Source organism: Panthera onca, chromosome A2, assembly GCF_046562875.1.
Source record: "Panthera onca isolate mPanOnc1 chromosome A2, mPanOnc1 haplotype 2, whole genome shotgun sequence".
NCBI classification, from domain to species: domain Eukaryota; kingdom Metazoa; phylum Chordata; class Mammalia; order Carnivora; family Felidae; genus Panthera; species Panthera onca.
In genome coordinates this window covers 97246423-97258640 of record NC_138340.1, presented here as the reverse complement: position 1 = coordinate 97258640, position 12218 = coordinate 97246423, and the positions used below count along the sequence as shown (strand labels likewise).

Sequence of the window (12218 nt, the reverse complement as noted above, 5' to 3'; positions counted from 1 at the left end):
GTAACGTCCAGGAAGCGCGAGCCCAGCAGCAAAAAGCCAGATCTTGAGAACCTGAGCTGGAGCCGCCCCAGCGCTAGCTCCTCTTCCGGAAGCCACGCCCACTCTAGGAGCCCGGTTCACGCCAGGCGCCTGTTTCACTACCTGTGTTGACGGTGAACTACATTTCCCAGAATGCCATTCAAGCCGCCTCGCAGGGCAGTGATAAGTGCCTGGGTGACGCCATCAACCGGCGCGCTGTTTAGCGTCCACTGATGTCGTGGCGCTTTGTAGAAAGAACTTGGTGTTTCTTCAGGCCCTGGTTCTGAAGACGCCGTCCGGGGGGCCCGTGGCTCCTTTTACCCACCCCTCCTTCTGCTTTTTTTCCTTCCCTACTCTGGCAGGATGAGGCGTGCAGGCCTGGGTAAGAAGAGGGCTGAGGTTCGAAGTTCGGGTCCCTAGAACTGGTCGTACTGGGCGCGGGGATGTGGAAGGAAACCGGACCGGTCTTATGTCACTGGAATCTGGGCCAGAAAACAGGATGTATTGGAAGGGTCTTTGGAGGCGGTGCCGAGTGGAAACACACCATTTGTCCCAGATTCAAAAGCTTTTCTTTAGTTTGGTTCAGTCCTAAGTTTCAATGGTAGGTTTATAGAGTAGTGGAGGAATGGGGGTGGGGTATGTCCAGGTGCCAACTCAATAGTCAAGGTTGTTTTTTTTTAATTGTTAATGACTGTCAGAGAGTGATTATGAAAACTGCTGGGTTTCCCGAATTCCTTCTTCGGTTTCTCATACCGTACTCGTCCTGGATGTTAGTTTTTTCAGAAGCGAAATTTGAAGAATGAATGTTGCACGCGAAGCACACTAACAATCATATTAAACTGGTAACAGTGAGTTACAAAGGTAAACGTACATGTCGTTACTGTTAAAGACTGTAGTGTGTAAGATTGGGGGCAAAGGCCATTTTATCCAGAACATTTCTTATCTGAGTCTTGCTCCACTGTGAAAACTTAGGAAACAGGTTCACCAAGCACAAGGACTTTTAAGGGGGCCATTATAAGGCACAGCTAATAAAACAGCATTTTCTGGTTTTTGAAGCTCTCTAATAAGAGATACTTTTTTAAAAAAAACCTGCTAAATTGGGGTACAGTATACCTGAGAAAATATATGGAATATTTGGAAAAAGGGAATGTTGCTTTTTTTCAGTTGTTACAATTAGAGGAAAAAAAAGTTTTTCGAAAGTGCCAGGTATTTAAAATTAGTGAAATTTTCCAGTAACTTTAGACGTATACATTGATTAAAAAATTGTATGAGGAAGAGCTTTTGAAAAATACAGCTTTTATGAATACTTGGATCATAGAAAGTTGGCCAAGTAACTTGTAGGGGAAAAATAACTAATTTTGAACAGTTCAGTTTTATATGCTTAATTTTTTTCTTTTTATCATTATTAACGACATTTATTGTGTACTTGAGTAAGCTCTAAGTGTACAGTTAATTGTGGCCCTGTTTGTGCTCCCAGAGCTTCCAGTCTGTAGGATGGTGAGTAGGAACATGTACAAAGATAAATTATGGTATAAGGTGATAACTATGCATCCAAATACTGAATAAGTTCTACAGCTAGTGTCTCAGAGGTTTCAGAGATAGAGCACTGCATACTTTGTGGAGATATCAGAACTTGGCACTAGAGCTTGAATAATGGAGGGTGAGACAGGCAAGTTCCAGTTGGAAACCAGACTCCCCCTCCCCTATTCCTACCCCCCCCCCCAAAGTTGTAGGACTAGAATTATGAATAGTGTGTTTAAGGGTTATCATTAAGCCAGTTTGATTGAATTAGGAGACATGGAACCAGAACCACATTGAGAAGATCTTTTTAGTGCCGGCCAAGGAGTTTGGATCTCAGCAATAGGTCCTTTGGGCCCTTTGAATTTTTTTTTTTTTTTTTTTTTTTTTTTTTTTTTTTTTTTTCAGCAGTGTGCCATCATTTAAATTGCAGGAAACAAAGTGACTTGAGAAGTTGTGGTTCTTAGCCCTGACTGTACATTATAATCACCTGGAGAGCTTTTAAGGCATTGATACCTGGACTGCAGCCCAGACTAATTACATTAGAATCTCTAGGATGGATATGGATAGAGCTTTTGTTTTGTTTTGTTTTTGAAGCTCCCTTGTAGTTGAGTGGAAAGACAAGACATTTACTTAAGTGTCTATTGTTATCATTTACACTGGTGTGCTGTGATTGTAATTTTTTTAAATTCTGTGTGTTGTTTTGTATCAGTGTGTATTGGCCTGGAATTTTAAACTTGGGATAAATATTGAAGCTGATAGATATTCATGTGGAACACTTCACATGAATCTCTAAATGATTTGGCTCATTGATAGAAACTACCCAAAAGAAGTAGCATATATGTAAATGGACAAAGGCTAAGGATGATCTTTGGCATTCACTAGCTTTCCTACAACTTTTCATACTATATTTGGAGAGTTTTATGGATAGTGTGTCAGCAGTTGAGGGAAAATTTGGGAAATGCAAATCTTTCTACCCTGGAACACACTTAAACAAGTGTTAAACATTTTGTTGTGGTTTCGGTGGTGGTGGAAATTGTGTGTCTGCTGCATATAAAGTACTCATTAGGTACAGGGGATATAGAAGTATGATACACTGTCTCTGCCCTCAAAGAAGTTTATGATTCCTTTCTTGAGAAAGGCAGGCTCATTCAAAGTTGCATAACAGTGAATTCAGATTCTATTTAATTCATTTACAAGTATTTATTGAGTGTGCCTTTGTGTGTGTGCATCTGTGTGTGTGTGTGTGTACAATTTGTGGGGGATATATAGCCATAAGTGAAACAAATTTAGTTTTTGCCCTTGTAGAACTATCTAGAGTGTGATATTACTGTTATGTACAGCAAGAGCTGTAAGAATTCAGAGGGAGTTTTACCTTTTAAAGAAAGGTTCCTGCTGTGTCTTGAAAGAGCTTCCATTTTACACTTCAGCCATCCTTCAACTATGAGCACTGACTGCTACTTCCTACCCTTCCATCTTTTACTGTCCCTGTTGCCCCATCTACTCTTTGAGTTTGTAGAGACCTAGTCTCTGTATCATCCCTTCCTCATTTCTCCATTGTAACTACTTCAATTCCTGTCCAGTATAGACCCCGTATTCCATATCTTAAACCTCTCTTTTGTCAAGCAGTCTCAGCCTTTTGGAGCTCTGTTCTTCAGCCCCAGTGCTGTAAATCTCTTGATGAAATTCTTGATCAATCCAACGATGCAGGTTTTCACGGGCTAACTCAGGCTGATGAGTCCTCCTTCAGAAAAATCACACATTCAGGAGGATTGAAACCACCACAGTGTGTTGCCTCGGCCAGGATTATTTTCTCACCCTAGGATCCGTGTAGTCCTAGTCACTTTCCCTCATTATTCCCCTTACTGCTTTTTCCAAATGATACTGTTCCTTAAAGACAGCCTTATCTCTTCCTTTACTGAGAAAACTGATTGTATCAACTGTCTTTTGAAAACGTGGTTAAATAAGACCCTCAACTATGCTTTCCTCTCTCAATCCTTTAGCATATTTATATATAGATTCACTCTTCAGGCTCACTCCACCCGTTTGATTGCCTGGTGAATATCAAGCACTTTATTAGATAGCAGCTGGGACTATGTATTCTGAAGTGCAATTCCACAGACGATAAGCTCCAAAAAGTAGTACCTAGAAAGAACAATGGATCTGACACATGAAAGTTTCTGAAATATTTGTTGAATGAATTCCCCTCTTAATTCTCAGGTAATGTTCTCCATAAGTTATTTTCCATAAGTTCTCTCTTCTATTTAAAAGAAAGAAATGCAAATAAAGGACCCTCCCTCTGCCATGAGCTCTTTCCTGCTACATTTATCCTCTTGCTCCCTTTCCCTTCGTAGCCAAGCTTCTTCAATGGATAGTTGAGACTTACTTTTAGATCCTTTTTAAAAGTTGTAGTTTTATGGAGAAGGAATGTATCCTGAATATCCTTGTAGATCAGTGCCTACTTTAGTGTCTTGTGGGCAATTAATAAGCAATCAATAAATAAGTATAAAACAAATTGAGTATTCTTTGCTTAAAAGAGGGCATTAGAAAAGTTCTGATCTCCATTTGGTTATTAATTTTTAAAATTCCTTTGAAGTGTGAATGTTATAGACATATGTGGTCTGCAACGCCCTCCAGGGGTCTTTTTTGGTTCTTTTCTATCAAGGCTTCAAAGGTGGCTTGTTTTTGCTACAACTATACTGTGACTCTGATCCTTGCAGGTGAAGGAGTACCTCCAGGCAACTATGGGAACTATGGGTATGCTAACAGTGGGTACAGTGCCTGTGAAGAAGAAAATGAGAGACTCACTGAAAGTCTGAGAAGCAAAGTAACTGCTATAAAATCTGTAAGTACATAACAGATGATATACTTTCCAATTTGTGTATTTATGTATACACATGTACTTATAAACTATTTGTTGGTATCATATGGAGGAATTCAGTTACCCAAGTTGTGTATAGTTCAGTGAGGTCAAAGTACACTCAAAATTTAAACATGATTTGAATAGAAGATTAAAAGTGTGGCCAAATCAAAACATAATGGTACATTTATTTTTTTTAACTTTAGCTGTGTGTGTGTGTGTGTGTGTGTGTGTGTGTGTGTGTGTGTGTGTAAATCTACAGTACTATATGTTGTCTGTAGTAATGTCTCAGAGCGGTACATCTTCCACCCCCAAGCAGTTCTTCTCCTGACTTTCGTTCTTCTAGTATACTAAGCTACACATCTCAGTGTTTCTATCTTTGTACATCACGTTAGTCACTGAGTTTTGTGCTTCCTTCTTTCTGTTTCTACTTTTCTATTTCTGATACTATCCCCTGGTTTTCATAGGCAAAGTATGGAGAGAGCCTTGTAACCTATTTGTTCCTCATTTTTTGCATGTTCCGCCATCTTTTTGGAGTGTTTGTAAAATTGCATCCTTTGCTCCCACAAGTCTTCGGTGCCTTCCCATGATGTAAGAATAAAATCCATACTCTGTAGCTTGGTTAAATGGGTCCTTTAGAGATTATCCACAGCTTATCAGACCTTATCTCCTACACTTCTGGAATGTGTATATGTTTTCTGCCAGACACATTAGAGAATCTCTCGTCCTGTGCATGGTGTCACTTGCACTCCCACATCTTTGATCATACTCTCCCTTTACTGGGGAGGTGTCCTTTCCCTCCTTACATTGGCCAAAGCCTTTAATAGTAAAGGCTCCACTTCACTGCACTCCTTCCTTCCTGCAAGCTTTACCTAATTACCACATCAAAAGTAACTCTTTTCCTTGTGAACATAAGACAGTTTGCACCATTTCTACAGCATGTATTGCATAGGAATCTGCATTTGGGATTATTTGTATGTAAAAGAAATTTACCAGAATGTAGGGTTTTCTGTTTTTATTTTTATCTTTAACACAGCACCTAAGCATAATTCGTTATCAGTGGTATTGAGTTTAACATGTGTTAAGTAAAAGAATTACAAAAATATGATTTTAACAGTGTATGTAATTGATTCTGTATTACAGTAAACATGCTATAAACTCATAGAGCCTTCAGTAGAAACTCATGTTGCTAAAACTTAATTGGTATTTCATTAGTCTTTGGAAAATACAATTGTGTTCAGCCTGGATACTAATAACATTCTGAAAAGAGTGTTGTTTTCAAAGTCATATTAGATCAAGAAGAGTTGATTTATGAACTAAGTAATACTGTATAATGTTAACAGTTTAGAAAATCAACATTGATAGAGAATTAAGAATTATTTATTTATTTTTAACTCTGACATTGATAATTTAGCTCCTTATTGGAAGAAAGCTTTACCTCCCCACCCCCCCACCCCCCGGGAAATTTCTTTCCTTGTCATGAATGAAAGTTGTAGAAAGTAGTTAGGTGATTTGGGCTATTTGGCTTTATAGTTGCTTTATTATCTCTGGGTTGTTAAATTTGGGGAAAAAGCTCATGTTCTGATCTATAGAATTCTAGTGTGATTTTGTGTATCACCCCATATACTTTCCACACAAGAGAAGTTGAGAACAATATTTGCAATGGTTTGCCAAGATTTTCATTTGTTGCTTGTAATTTATCCAAATATCTTGGAAGTGAAGCCTTTAATGAATTTGTCATATAAAGTATTGAATAGGCTTTGGTCTGAATAACAGCAATAATCACTTAAATTGTATTTTTTTAAGGCTCGGCTGAGCCTTAACAATAACTTGTCAATCTTTTTCCAGTTTATTGTCATACTTTAAAGAAAAACTTTTAGAATCTAAATAGGGCACCCCATGACTTAGTTAAGCCTCCTATTCTTGATTTTGGCTCAATTATGATGTCATGGTTCATGAGACCAAGCCCTGCAGTTGAGACCGAGCCCTGCATTGGGCTTTATGATGACAGCGCAGAACCTGCTTAGGATTCTCTTTCTCTCTCTCTCTCTCTCTCTCTCTCTCTCTCTCTCTCTCTCTCCCTCCCTCCCTCCCTCCCCTGCTCATTCTCTTTCTCTCAAATAAACATTTTTAAAAAAGAATCTGAATAAATAACTAGTTTAGGCATATATTCAAAGTAATGTCCCATGTAGATTTGAATTGATAATATAAGTACTTATATATATCTCTTAAAATGTAAAGAAGAAAATATACATATAAATGCTGTTGTATGAATAATATAAAGAGAGGAAGAAAAAAGCATGCAAGGATAAGAGAACCAGAGAGAAGTGTGTACCAAAATTAAAAGATGGAATTGAATATTAAGATGAAATCAAAATGTAGAGCAGGGAGACAATATCCATAGTTGGGAAACAGTAGAAATTCTAAATTTATTTTCCTTTAATGTCAGTGGAAAAATTATCAGAAAAAACTATATGTAGTTTATAGTTTTAGAAGACAGTTTTGAGAAAATGTGTATGCTTAGAATGGCATTTTACTCTATAACACTTAAATGCCATTATGTGAGTAATAATGCATGTGTCTTTTTTTTTTTTTTTAATAGCTTTCCATTGAAATAGGCCATGAGGTTAAACATCAAAATAAATTATTAGCTGAAATGGTAAGTGGTTGTGACTTTAAATTTAAGAAAGTTGATCTAATATTCTCAAATTTAGTCTGTTAATCAGGAATAATATCATTTTAACTCTTATCCATTTTGAACTTAATCTAGAGATCATAAGTTCTGGATTCCGGTCTATTTGTATCTCATTGCTTTGAAATAACTAATAGGTTTATTCATTCTTGCATTTTTCATCTTACCTAACACACTGTGAGTAGGAGGAGGAGGTGGAAGCCATTGTATTTTTAATCTTATGTTTAAAACACTGTTAAAGACTCAGGAAAAATGACTGTTTTGAGTGTTCTTGGAGATCTCAATGAATACTGACTACCAAGTAATCAAAAAGCACTTCATATCCATCCAATTGATTGTCTTTCATGTAATGTGAGCCTATTTCTATTTGATCTCCTAAGGATCACTTCTGAACAAATCAATAAGATTTGAACATAGTAACATCCCAGAGCCTTTTATCTCTCCAGTTTAAGGGAGCTCAGCAACATATACCTTTCTTTGTAGAACCTCTTACCATTCTTTAATATTTATTTCGAATGTCAAATTTCTCTAGACCTTCCCTGGTTTCTCCACTTGCTTTTAAAATTGTGTTATTCAGAAATATGTCATTGAAAGCAATGTTCTTATGGAGGTTGTGCATTCAAATCACTGGGGAACTTTCTGTAAGTGTTTATGCTAGTTCTCAATCTAAATAGAATTTTAGGGGGAGGGACCTACATATATGTATTTTGGAAAAAGAAAAGTGTCCCAGGTGATTGTGATACATAACCCTGGTGAAGAGCTATAGATCTGAAGTGCTTGAACTACATAGAGCCCGAGCTGTGCAAATGCTGTCATTATGCTGGGGCCTTTACATCTTAGGATACTGAGATTTCTGTGAAAGTGCAGTATTTCTAATCTACACCTAGTCCTCTCATCTTTAGGACTTTTCCAGTTTCCAACTATGTTTTAATATGGTAGTTTTCCCCATCCATATTTGGAGTCTTAACCACATTTTACTTCCTTTACATGATATTCTCTTAACTTTTAATAAACTCTGCTGTACTTCAAAGTCAGCTATCTGAATTAAAGAATCTTAAAAGTAAAGTACCTTTAACTGCTAACCATATTAAACTTTAGATGAATTATCATACTGAATTACTGAAAGCAACCAACCATTTGCCCTTTGAGAGCAATGCCCCAACAAAAACTGAGAATCAAACACCTGTATGATAGTAGACAAACTACTTACCTTTATTATTAGTGTCTTAATTCACACAATTGGAAAAAGACCTAAATAGTTTGGGATTTTGAATTACTCTGATGCTGAAAGAAATGTTTATTCGATGAAAGAGCTTTTTATTCATTGAGAGAATTACTCTATTTTGCACAGAGTAATCAGGCTTGATTACCCAAGTTATAAACAGGCTCTTGAATTGATTAAACACTAAAAATTTCATTAAAAATGTATTCTAAGAACAGTATATTCAATTACTTAAATGTGCATATGTACAATATTAGAATCTAACTATTTTGTTTTCCTTTTCTCCTCATAGGATTCACAGTTTGATTCTACAACTGGATTTCTAGGTAAAACTATGGGAAAACTGAAGATTTTATCTAGAGGGAGCCAAACAAAGCTGTTGTGCTATATGATGCTGTTTTCATTGTTTGTCTTTTTTGTCATTTATTGGATTATTAAACTGAGGTGATGCAAGTAAGTGTGAGTTTGGGATTTGTTCCAACTTAACTGTTTGGAGTACCATTTTGGTAAAAAAATCAGCATCAAAACATTCCTAATTTTCAAATATTATGACTTTTTCCATTGACGATTACTGAATTGTGCTTGTTTTATAAATCACATTAGGTAATACAGTACTCTTTGAATACTGTTTCTTAATGATTAATTTTTTGCCCCTATTTTCAGGGGTACTGAGATGGGCTGAAGTCAGTCTGGCCCTAAGAATTTTTTTTCCTGTTGTTTGCCATCAGATTAAATAGCCGTATAATACTCTGTTATTAGCATAAATGTAGGTTTATGTTCACGTGAAGAAACTTAGTGGGAGAATAACAGAATGCCTGGAGAGCCTGATGTTGAGCTCTTGAGGTAGTGAACAAGTTTGTGATTGAATGCTATATGTCTTTTCCCAAGTTGTCATCAACCCTGATAATGTATTCCCCTTTCTTCCTTCATTTGGTTAAAATTATAGGCTGATTTCCTCTTACTAAGTTTTCCTCAAAATTTTTGATGATATGACTTCTCGTTCTCCTCTGCCCAAGGACCTCATCTTTTACTAAAGCTTGTTATTTTGGCATATTTCTTGTAGGGCCCAAAACAAATGTATACTAGTCTAGTTGTTTTTTGTTAACTTTATACATACCATTGACTTGGCTTATAATAATTTTATGATTTTAGCTGCTTAGGTAGGCCATTTGGTTATAATTTGTGATAGAATAATGTGAAGCTAAAGTAATTGCTAAGCTCTGAGTGGAAATAAAATTAACTGCCTCTGCTTTATTATGTGTTCAAAATAGATATTGAAAGTACTCAGGCATTGAACTTGGGGTTAAGAGTATTGTTGCTTTAATCCAGTATGTTTGTTTGTGGAAAGGAAAACAAAGATGGATAGAAAGAAATATTAAAATGTTCTTAAATACTCTGTATTGCTACTGTTTGGGATTTGCCCATTGATGGGCTCTAAAAATAAAATTTTTAGTGAAATATATTGTCTTTGTTGCTTCTTTGTTCAAGTGTTGTTTTCTTTGTTGTTGTTGTTTTTACATAGAATCTGAGACATGGTCCTGAAAACAGATCCCAAACAAAATCAGGAAAAAGTTAATATATTTGTGTTATTTCAGAATTTGCTTCAAACAAATGACATAAATCATGACTTCAGTTTGAAAAATCTCTTTCTTTGTATTTTCAGTTGTAAGTCTATTATCTTTGATTTTGCTGAGTACAATCCTTTTTGCTCATCCTTAATTACCTATCAATTCAGGTCCTGTCTTTGGCTGTGTTTATCATCAGACCTCTACTGGACAGGTGGAAACACCAGAACTGAGAGGGGTTAAGTGACTTTTCATATAAGAGGCCGGAAGATTTATGATGTGATATAAGGGACTCTGGTTTGAGTTAGATGACCTGAGTTCAGATCACCATTCCTTAACTTGCTCAGTCCCTTTTGGGACTGTTTCTTCATTCTTTATTCACCTATTTCCTAGGATTGTTGTGAGAGGTAGATAATTTATTGAAAATACATGACACATAATAAATATTAGTTCTCCCTATTGTTAACAGACACATCAGATATTTTACAAGACAACATGCTGGTGTCAGGCTTTGAGATGATGCTGTGACTTCCAAGTGGACATTCCTATCAGAGATTGATTCAGTTTTGAAGAATTATTTAACTGTGTACTCTGTGCCAACTGTGTGACATCAGAGCTCAGGGAAGACTCAAAAATCATTGTCAATAATTAAAATTGCAAAAGGAAGAACAGAAGGCCAAAGAAAAATGACTAGAAGATGGAAACAAGAGAACCAACAATGGGAATAAATGAAATATCAAAGCCTTGGGAAAACCAGTGATGGCAAGTGGGGGATGGATTTCAAGATTAAGGTTTGGCTGTTATATGACAGTCTTTGTAAAGTATTAAAACACTATTTAAATGTTAGATATTATCAAGGAGGTGGGGATTTCAGGAAATGGGGTTTGGGGGCGATGTAAAAGTGATTCTCATCACTGCACTGTCCATTTCTTATTTTACAATTCTTTCTAAAAACTGCCTAAAACAGGTTGGCTGAGATTCCTGGCAGGCAGCAGACTTCTCTGGAAGGGCCTGTCCCTGCCCCATCAGAGATTCTTCTGACAGCACCATTTCTTCCTTTTGTTTGGAAACCCCTAGCAAAAAGTACTCCCAGAAATAAAATTGGGGGAACACCTCAAATATGGAAAAGTTTTAGCCCTTCATAATCCTTCACAAGCCCATTGCTAACTCTATAGTACTTTATTGCTATAGGTGTCTGGGAAGTTGATTATAACAATTCAGGCAAAATATTCACACTATAGTTTTTATTCAGACAGTGTAAGACTTGCAGATATTTGGGTGGTGGGTGACACACTATATATTCTATATTTTAAAGGGTGGAGAAAATTGAGGAAGCAATTTATAAAAATCCCAAATGTCCACATTTTTCTGCCAAGTATCTAGTCACTTCATTTCACTATGAGTTGGTCCTTGGAAGTATGCTAACACATTTGCACAGAAAAGAAAGTATTACTTACCTGCACCATCCCTTTTGGATACAAGGTGTAGGTCTCTACAATGAGGAGAGGGAGAATTACACATATTATTGATAGAATTTAAATTGGCATGCAAATTAATTCTTGGATACTACTGGAACAGAGAATAGTCGTTAAATCTAAAGCAAATATGCACCATCTTAAACATCAGAATTCTGGAACAGAAAACCCAGCACCTGCATCCATAGAAAGCTTGTTCTATAAAATAAACTAGTTGTCCTATTTTTTCAATGCTCTTAAATTTCAAATTATATGTATTGAATTTGCTTTCTTGTAGAGAAAGTGGGAAAAGCGCTTGATAATTTGGGTTCATTCAGTTAGTAAATAACTTCATCAGGCTATACTGATGAATAACCTTTGACTAAATATTTACTGGGAAGCAGAATAGCACCATAGCTAAGACTGAGAGCTATGAGGTCACACTGGCTGAACATAAATCCTGGTTCCCACTCATAAGTTTGGGCGGATGACCTCTCCACCTCAGGTACTCTCTTTGTAAAACAGGAATAAAAATTGTATATAGGTAGTGGTAACACAGCATTACTGTGCTAATTAAGTGATATTACTTGTAAAGAAATTAGAATGGGTTCCTGGGACTCAGTGGTAGATGTTGCCTTTGTGGTCGGACGCTTAGAAATCTAATCGGTCACACTCACCCACATGTTGCTGAAAAAATTTCTCCCCGCTGCCTGGCCTCCCCGCCCCACCATCCTGCTACAGAAGGAAACCGCTGTCTTTCCTCTTCTAGTGAGGGGTCACCACTTTCTGGAAGTTAGTTCAATTAGGTTTCTTTGCAGCCTCAGCAATCTGATGGAATTAAAAAAAAAAATTTAACGTTCATTCATTTTTTGATAGAGACAGAGCGTGA

At 36.7% G+C, this 12218-nt stretch overlaps 1 protein-coding gene across 2 annotated transcripts; it reads left to right on the top strand.

Moving 5' to 3' along the window:
* The first annotated feature begins 213 nt into the window (after positions 1-213).
* On the top strand, positions 214-10721 carry BET1 (Bet1 golgi vesicular membrane trafficking protein). 2 transcript variants are annotated; one of them, XM_060632479.3, is made up of 5 exons: positions 214-400; positions 4257-4381; positions 6999-7055; positions 8603-8636; positions 10345-10721. In XM_060632479.3, exons 1-5 carry the CDS (start codon positions 382-384, stop codon positions 10401-10403), a joined length of 294 nt encoding a protein of 97 aa, XP_060488462.1. In that variant the 5' UTR covers positions 214-381; the 3' UTR covers positions 10404-10721. The 2 variants fall into 2 exon arrangements, with proteins under 2 accessions (XP_060488462.1, XP_060488461.1); XM_060632478.3 differs by lacking the exon at positions 10345-10721 and having other exon boundaries at positions 219-400; positions 8603-9564.
* The last annotated feature ends 1497 nt before the right edge of the window (positions 10722-12218 follow it).